The following is a 9,192-nucleotide window of genomic DNA, read 5'->3' on the forward strand; positions in this document are numbered from 1 at the left end:
GAACCTTATTCGAACTCGACCATGACAAATTCAAGGAGGCCATCCGAGACAAAGTCTCGAACACGCCGTTCAAAGCATGAAACTATGCTAGAATTTTGCAAGGCATAAAACATGTTCATAAAAACTGAGAAGGCATTCACGAAAATTTTTCTTTTATATTTGAAAAAAGATATGTACAAGAGACTGACAAGAGGTCTTACAAAAAGAAAAAGAAACATACAAAAAGAAAAAATCCTAACTATGCCCGGGGTTGGTTTCTCCCTCGGGAGCAGCTTCCTGTTCGGGCCCTTCATCATTATCAGACCCGCCTTTGCTGCCTTCTTCATCATCGGAGGAGGAGGAGGAGAAGAGAAATCCGGCATCAACTTCGAGCGCCTTTCCCTGAGCTATCTCTTCAATGAGGTCGTAACCTCGAGCATGGATTTACTCGAGGGTCTCCCTCCGGGATTGGCACCTAGCCAAATCATTACACAATCGCTCGCGGTCGGAGGCTTCCCTTAGCTGCGTTTGTGTAGCCTCAGCATCCCTTAAGTATACGGCAATGGTTTTGTCAGCCGTGACCTTCGTCTTATCGACCTCAGCCATGGCCTCAACAAGCTTGACCTCGAGCTTGTCAATCCTTTTGGCCAAGGCCGAACTATTCTCTTTAGCACCCCGGAGTTGGGCCTCAGCTGATGCTTGTTTGGATAAAGCAGCCTCCTTCTCCGCAGCAAGACGGTCCATATTCTCTTTCTGCCGATTGTAATCAGCCTTGACTTGATTGACCTCCCTGCGAAGCAGCTCGATCCTATCCAGCTTTTGCTGCAGCCGATACATTGAAGTATTAGCCTCCACAGTTGGGTCGAGTAGACCGAACTCTTTCAAAATGATAGTTACCTGTTTTTCTAGCTCAGCCTCATCCTTACGAGCCTTGGCCAAGTCTGTCTGGAGGTCCCTAAGCTCCTCCTCCTTTTGACTGTAAAGGAGCTTGAAAGCGTTCCTTTCATCCGAGGTCTTCTGGAGCTCGGCCTCACATTGGCTCAGATCGGCCCTAAAATTGGTGAAAGCCTACACAGAAAAAGGGATATTAGTTAGGGTAAAGGGAGAACAAGAAAAAGAAAATCGCAACACTAGGGATTAATGCTTACTCGGGAGAAAAGACGATGAGCCTCTTCAAAGAGGGTATATGCGTCGTTGAGATCGGCGGCATTATCAACCCCGGTAAAGCAATCCGGGAAGGGATCCTCTTCACTGGGGACCCCACCCAAGTCAGGTGTCTGCATAGCCCGAGCTCCCTTATGGCTTCTTCGGAATAAGCCGATAAAGAGGAAGAGTGGATCATTGTCATGGACCCGAGCAAGTAACTCGGGGTGTTCTATTCAGTACTGGGGATTTCGAAACCCGCCCCCTTCGTCGTGCTTGTTGATGGCCGAGGGACAATCTCGACCTCGGGCGATTCAAGGGCCTTGCCTGCATCTTTCTTCGGAGCCTCTTCATCACGAGGCATAATTTTTGGCTCGGAGGGCTTGGCAACTACAACCGATTTCCTGGTTCGAACCACCAGCGGTGAGTCTTCGCCCTTGTCTTCTTCTTCTTCATCATCCAGCTGGTGGACTGAGTCTATATCCACAGGCATGAGTTTCCTCCTGCGTCTTCGAGCTGGAGCCCTTTTTGCTTTGGGTATCTTCGGCCTCGAGACCCTTTTCCTCTTATTATTATTATCTTTCCCCGATTTCGGAATCGGGGACTAGGTTTCTTCCCCAAGTGGTGCCGGCCTCATTTCAGAGACGTCTCCGATGCCTGCACGAAGGAAAATTGGATATGAGTAAGGAAACATCTCTGATAAAGAGGAAAATATCAGAAGCTTACAAGACGAACTTACCATGATGTTTGTCTTCCCATCTTCCCGTCGCCAAGTCACGCCAACGGCGTTCTTATACGAGGAGGTCACGGCTTGTTTTCGGACCTAGTCTTCGGGGTTGGTGATCGCACTGGACATCTAAGTGACAGCTGCAAAAAAGAAGAAGGCATCACGCAATGCAAAAATAGAATATGAAAGGACTACCAAACTTCACTTACGATTGGGGTTCCACTTCTCCGGGAACAACATTTTCTCTTCTGGGATGATATCGCAGGTCCTCACTCGAATGAACCAGCTCATCCAACCCCAATCTTTGTCCTCGTCGTTGCTGGCAAAGAAGGCCTTGGTCAACCGGCGTTGGAGCTTGATCAACCCTCGAAAAAGCTGAGGTCGATACATCGGATAAGATGGTTAAGGGTGAACTCTAGCCCGTCGGCCTTGCTGGAGAAGTAACGGAGCATGATCACTATGCGCCAAAAAGAGAGGTGGATCTGGCTGAGGGTGACCTGGTGCCTTTTGCAGAAGTCAATGATGACTAGGTCGATAGGACCCAGTGTGAAGGGGTAAGTATAACCCCTCCACATGAGTAGTGGCCGACTGCCACTGGCAAGCATTTAATGTTTTGGGGAAGCGAACCGACTGGACGTTTTGGTCACTTCGAGCGCTTACATCACGCGGATGATGTCATCATCAGGTTCTCCGAAAAATCAAGGCTCAAATCAGTTCTTATCATCTTATTCTAAGAAATGCGGGGACTATCTGTATACGTTCATGCCTGATTTCGTAGGCTCGGAGAGTTGCTTCGAGAAAAGCTCAAAACGGACCTGGTTCGAGCCCGATGGCGGAGATAGAACTTGAAGACCGAAGTTCTCGATGAAGACCAAGGCCGAGTATGACCAACCTCGACATAATACCATTATGGTTTAGTAACCGAAAGAGCGAGATTCCCGCAATGGCCCGAAGATCTCGGCGTAAATTCCGAAACTGATTTGTACTTGACAGTTAGACAGCTGTCTAATAAAATTCTCTACTATAGATCCCATTCATTTGTAACGCACGACTCATTGAAAAAGGAATATACATCCTTCACCTTCTTGCTTACTATTTATCAGAGTTGCCTTATAATTTTGTTGTTCTTACTAACCTACCTCGAAGCCACCATAACTTGAGGTCCAGACTTGGCATGCACACTGATTTGGCTTGCTTTATTTCTTCAATTTATATATTTAACTCCTTGTTTAACAATTAGCATTGAATTAAATCACATATCTTTAAAACCACAATATAAGTTTAATTGTTACTCGGATTTTAGAGTAAACAAATATGTTGCGGTTACTGCTCGTACTCTTAGTAGTAATCTAACCCCAATACTGCTCATACTAAATACTCCGTTATTTCGTAATATCACTGAACTCGTAAACTAACAGGCACTAAAACAAAAGGATGAAGCTAATCCGCAGAAGTCCATTCTCCAGCTTCCCTTAATATTTGGATCACAATTTCAGTTACACACCTTGTTACTCTCTCCAGGGGCCGAAGACATTTTCATCCAAGGCAAATTGTAGTCCACAGTTTTCACCATTTTCCCACGGGACCCAGAAATATCAGCATTATCGTCTGGACCCCTTTTTTTCTTGTTCTCTTTCAATAGCACACCAAATAGTTTCAGAGTATCACCCTTTTCGTCATCATATTGATCATCATCACTACCTTGTGCTTCTAAATCTTCAACAACACCAATTACCTCCTTGACCAACTCCCCATGGCTGGACCCTGAGGTTCCTTGGCTCATGATACGGCTGATCATGTCAGGTGCAACCTTCACATACTGATTCAAGAAAGCCACTAGCTCGTCGCATTGTTTTTTGGCCTGCGCGAGCTCAGAGCTCAGCATCTGGTTGTCTTTCTTTAACTTCTCGTTTTCGTCCGACAAGTCTGCGAATTGGGACTTTCCCGGGGTATCAACAGACCCCGGGTTCTTAGAGTCCGGGAATGAGGTTGAACTTGAACCTAAGTCTTCCCCCGAATTGTCCGGAGATGCTGAAGTGCCAGGTGCCACGGACTTTCCACCAGCTGGGGTCGATGTCACAGTTTTCCGACGGCGTATTGCTGTGAGGAGCTCCTTCTGTCCTCTTTTGAAGTTTTCGTTGGCGAATTCCCATTTGTCTGGCACAATCTTTCGGAAGCCCTGCAAATATTGAGTGCATGATGAAATCAAAATGTTTTTATGACCAAAAACAGTCACAATGTTATAGGAATCTAAATTATCTTCGAAATAGTCCTTTCGTAATTTGAACATAAGCTATGGCACATAAGCTTCACGAACACACCTTAGTGAAAAAGATTGCTCTTTGGGGCGAATATAAAGTTGAAAAAACATACAATCCTCATGGCTTTGATGTTTGCAAGTGGCATCAAAGTGAGATGCACTCAAGGGCGCGATATAGTGATCAATAAAATGGGTTGATTTTTCCTATCTTTCCAAGCCTTAGTGGACAGAGTTATTCGATACCTATGTTGGTTGGGAGCAAGCAAGTACTCCAGAAAAAGCAAGATGAGTTTCTTGGAGTATGATTCAATTAGTCAACTCCCTTGTTTATTCACTTTTTTTTTTTTCTAAACTTTATTTTAATAATTGTCGACTGCTTTATTGCCTCTTTGTTGATAGTGAACTTTTGCCTTTATTTGCTTCTAGAGGGTTAGACTAGGTAAAAGACAGCTATACAAACGCCTTAAAGATAGACTAAAACCACTTAGGAAGATTGGGATGATTATAATAGCCCAACTTACGCGAAAGCAATGCAGCTAGAATTGACCAACTATGTTCACACTGCAGATTCACATTTTACCATGTTAGGTCCAATAACAACCTTATTTCTCTGACCACTGGGTGGTTAGGAAGGTTCACCCTTTTTTCTCCGCCGTTAAATTGGAATATTGAAAAACATAAGTAGAGAGTAGACGACAACGTTTTGCTGAAGACCAAAAAAAAAAAAGAAAAGAATACTTAGAGCTGAAGTAGAAGAGAGTATTCCAAAGTTAAAACATGAACTTTATTGGAAAGAAATAAAAATAATTATTTCACTTATAATACAATATCACCAATATTTTTAATAGCCAAATCTTGTAAATTCTGAACTTCAATATAGTAATAATAATATTATATTTATGAAAAAACAAAAATATCTGTGAACAAATTCCAGCTACGGATAGGACAATTTTATTAGCAGTAGAACGTTCTGATAGGGACATATATCGTTCGGCCACCAATTGTGACCTTCTTTGGATCTTTTCGGGTTATGACACGTCGATGAGATGTCAAAAATCCCAAGGATCATTCACGTAAATTCCGGCAGGTGAGGGTGAGGCATTCTTTCTACAGTTTTCCTAGCTCAAAATCCTACGTTATCCCAATACTTAAAATATGTTATTTTAAATTTTAAATTACATCAAAATATGTAAGTCGTATAGGATTTCGAAAAAGGGCCACACTCCGTTGATGTAATATAAACAACTTATATCATTAATAAATATTCTCACTTTGAATTGTAACCATTAAATTTAAATACTTAATTTCAACAGGATATTCCTTTTTCTCTCATCGAAAGGGTACACTATCGCTATTTCTAAAAAATGGGAAGAAACTAAAAACATATTTCACGTGTGACAGAATATGATAACGACTTTAAATTAGGCCTCAGTAAAAGATGAGATATCCATTTGACACCAAGTCCTGCAGGGTAGATTTCTAGAAAGTGCCCGAAACTATGTTTTCAGTGTTAATATCTATTTTCTATACCTAAAGAAAGGATTTTTGGAGCCATAAAACCAATTGACCCCAAATATTCCATGTTGGAATGAATCATATCTTTCTCTATATATATTTATACATTTCTTTGTTATCCAATCGGAAATTGTAATTGGTTAAAAGAAATTCTGCACCCAATTAATCAACAGCTCAAACAATAGAACCGATCTATTAAAAAAGTTATTATACGCAAAAAAATTACATGTGGAAACTAAGATGATGAAGTGAACAGTAAACATATATAATCAAGAATTTAATCACTGATAAGCAATTTAAAGAGAAAATTAAAAGAGGCGAAGGTAGGAACGTACATAGGTGTTAAGCTGACGAACGAAGCTGGAGAAATTGTTGTGCTTAAAGTAAGTGGGTAGCAAATCCTTTGCAAATTCAGCAGTTTTCCATACCACAAAAGTAGTGCCGCTCTCGTTCCAAGATACGACGTCGTCGGTGGTCGCATCATCTACCAATTGGTACGTCTTCGTCAGAAACGGCGCCGGAACTGTCCTCTGCGACATTCCTTGTTTTCCCCCTGTATTCCTCTGTTTCTCTAAACGTCTATGAACTTACACAAAACTCTTTTGAAGATTTGGGCTAATTATGAGTTAGTTGAAAATGAAAAAGAAATTAAATGAGAAGATCCTAGCTAGAGAAAATTAGAAGGAGCAATAACTGAAAAGCAAAAGGGCAGTGAGGAATTCCCAATCCCAAACATAGAAACCGAAGAGAAAAACCATAGAATGAACAAGGTTGTTTTTGGGGCGATTGATTATGATCTTAGTTTCTTCCATTGGCTCCTACTTTGCCAATCTTCACCAAGAACAACACGACCATAACTATCTTTGGTTAAATCTAAGGCTCTGGAATTTTCTGCCTTTTCAGTTTTCTCTCTTCATTAAACTTGGACGTGAATCTACTACAGAATAATGGAATTACAAATATTAATGGGAGCTAGTAGTAGGAAATGAAAGAGAAAAGATGAAGGGACAGCAAATATAATACGGAGGTTCTAGAAATATTTACAAGACTTTTCTGGAGAGGAACAAAGTCTAAGACGGGCCCATACCCAAAAGAAAAATACGCGCTTTTGTCGCATAGTGACAGGTTACCTCTTTTTTTCCTTGTTTTCTTTTTCTCAGTTTAAATTAATGAAATGCGTAGAAATCCACTAGGAGCAAAAGTGGGTGACTAATTTCTTATTGAGAAGGTTCGATTAAATTGATGGATACCAACAATTTGATAGATAAGTGTTAGTGTTTAATTTCAATTTATTAGGTGGTGCATATTCATATTTTGTTTGTGGGGTAAAGTTGGTTTTTCCTTTTGGGTCCTAGGATATCAAACTAATCTTAAAACATATAGTGAGTGTAGCCTCGTGGTTAATAAAATGGACGGAGAAAAATTATGTTTTTGGTCCAAATTTTAATTAAGACAAAATATAATATGTGTCTTTTCATCTGTTTAAGTATTGTGGATAGAGTTTATGTTGATGGAAGGCAGCAAATACATGAAATTTAGTTAAGGTGCATATAAATTGGTCCGGATACCATTATTATCGTAGTGTTATATTATGATTTATTACCTTCTTCTCAAATTATTTGTCGTGATTTTTAAAAAAATAGTTGTCTCAAATTATTATTTTAGAAGTCCAAGATAAATTAATTATTTTTTTCTCATTTTATCCTTAACAGTAATTATTTTTGAAGTTGGAGATGACACATAAATAAATAAATAAATATTCAATGAAGATTAAATCTTAAGACATTAGAAAAAGTTAAACTAATCAAAACCCAATATTTGTAAGGGTCGTGTAAACAAAAAAAGCATCACAACTAATTAGAGATGGAGGGAATAAAGTATAACAGATCAGACAGTCGGCTTCCCTGGCAAGTGGATAGAGTTCTCTTTCTCCCTTCTCACCTAACAAACTCCAATTTGCTTGCACGCTTAATGACTTTCTTCATTTTCTTTTTTTCCCTCGGGCCATTTTCCATCTCTCTTTTACATGTGCATGCTTCATATTCTTTTGACGAAAATATTACGTATAATATTAGAGCAATTTTGGAAGAAGAAGGGAGGTAGTGCATAATGTGAGACTTTGGGTTTTAATGTTTGGATGGGTAGGAGGGTACTTTGAAAGTATTGACAGATGGTTGGCCGCCAATTTAGAAGTTTTAAAAAGGTATCAACTTTAAGGGCTAGTCTGTTATGTGAATGAAATTGTCAAGCGTTATGACAAAAGCGAGTTGTTAGGAGGGCATGTGCTACTAATTAAAGATATTATATAATAAAATCAAATCTAGTAAAGTTTATTCCAAATATGGATAAATTTTACATGTGGATTTGTAGTTTTAGACTAAACTTCTTAATTAACAAAAACACCTTATTGTTTCTATATTGAATTATTAATAAACTTTTCCAAGAGATCAATTAGTGGGTTATAATCCTGTTTCCTTCTCGCACAATGAGCTTCGTTTTAAATCTGTCGTCAGAAAATAATTTTGTAGCTTTATTGTTTTCGATAAGTTTGCATGTTAGTTTTGCGAAATAAGTACAAGCTCATTTTTTTTGTATATAGGTTTCTCTCGACCTCTTACTTGCTTAAAATGGAAGAATAGGAGTGAAGTCTGAGAGGTTTGAGTTAATATCATGGAGTAAAACATGCAGTTATGAGTTTTTTTTTTTTTTTTTTAAGGAACAAGACTTACTATCGATGGAAATAGACAGTTTCCCGCTTACATATGCTTCTAATCTCTTATTTAGTGTAGTTAGGAAATAATCGAAAGAAAAAGCAAATTAACCCTTCAGCAAATAAAATTACTTATCCCTCTAATTATGGGGTTAGGTTTAAGTTGCATTCACTAAACTTGTGTAAAGCCTTTAAGCCAAGAAATTTAAAAGGCCAGAACCCACCAAGATTAATAAAAATCAAAGCTTACTCATATGGTTAACTAATCACTCCTTAGTTAACCTTTACGTCTCTTTTTGTGTTGCTTCCAAGAAATGGACAAATGGAGAAACTAATAAAGAGATCTCGCATAATCCTTACTTTAATTTTGTCAAGTCGTCTCGCCCACCTATATTTCCCAATTGGATGGTTTGCTTGGTGCAGAAATAAGAAATGTAAATAATGCTAGAGAATTAAATTAGTCAAACATAAAGTCCACTACGTGATTATGCGATTATGATGAATAAACATAGCTAAGATAAACTTTGCGTACGCCTCTTTGTTTTGTTTCCCAGTACTTTCCTTTTACAGTTTGATCACGTATGACCTTTATAGAGTAGTATTATATTTAGAGTTTATGCTGCTTTTTATCCTACTAAATATTGGACAAACTTAACAAATAAGTTGTCTAAAGGCCGAAATTGTTTGCTCACTATTTGCGCAATTGGACTTTAACTTACATACAATAGTAGTGGAGTAATTATATCTTAATTAACTTTATTACTTTAGTTTTCATATCAAACTTGTCATGAACTTTGTATGGGGTCGAATTTGACCAACTACGTTCTTCAAGCCAGCACGACCGACCGAGTGTGCATA

The 9,192-nt window shown here is 39.1% G+C and overlaps 2 protein-coding genes across 3 annotated transcripts; both read right to left on the minus strand.

Annotated features, from left to right (window-relative positions):
- Window positions 1-205: 205 nt before the first annotated feature.
- Window positions 206-2,995, minus strand: LOC109210475 (myosin-10-like). Of its 2 annotated transcripts, XM_019373898.1 has the most exons (5): window positions 2,059-2,995; window positions 1,862-1,989; window positions 1,128-1,779; window positions 877-1,047; window positions 206-801 (listed from the first exon to the last, which is right to left on the minus strand). In XM_019373898.1, the coding sequence occupies exons 3-5, from the start codon at window positions 1,260-1,262 to the stop codon at window positions 424-426; spliced, it is 684 nt and encodes a 227-aa protein (XP_019229443.1). In that variant the 5' UTR covers window positions 1,263-1,779; window positions 1,862-1,989; window positions 2,059-2,995; the 3' UTR covers window positions 206-423. The 2 variants fall into 2 exon arrangements, with proteins under 2 accessions (XP_019229443.1, XP_019229442.1); XM_019373897.1 differs by having other exon boundaries at window positions 206-1,047.
- Window positions 2,996-3,194: 199 nt separating this feature from the next.
- Window positions 3,195-6,685, minus strand: LOC109210474 (heat shock factor protein HSF24). Its single transcript, XM_019373896.1, has 2 exons — window positions 5,960-6,685; window positions 3,195-4,028 (listed from the first exon to the last, which is right to left on the minus strand). The coding sequence occupies exons 1-2, from the start codon at window positions 6,161-6,163 to the stop codon at window positions 3,342-3,344; spliced, it is 891 nt and encodes a 296-aa protein (XP_019229441.1). The 5' UTR covers window positions 6,164-6,685; the 3' UTR covers window positions 3,195-3,341.
- Window positions 6,686-9,192: the final 2,507 nt, after the last annotated feature.

This window comes from Nicotiana attenuata, unplaced genomic scaffold, assembly GCF_001879085.1.
Source record: "Nicotiana attenuata strain UT unplaced genomic scaffold, NIATTr2, whole genome shotgun sequence".
NCBI classification, from domain to species: domain Eukaryota; kingdom Viridiplantae; phylum Streptophyta; class Magnoliopsida; order Solanales; family Solanaceae; genus Nicotiana; species Nicotiana attenuata.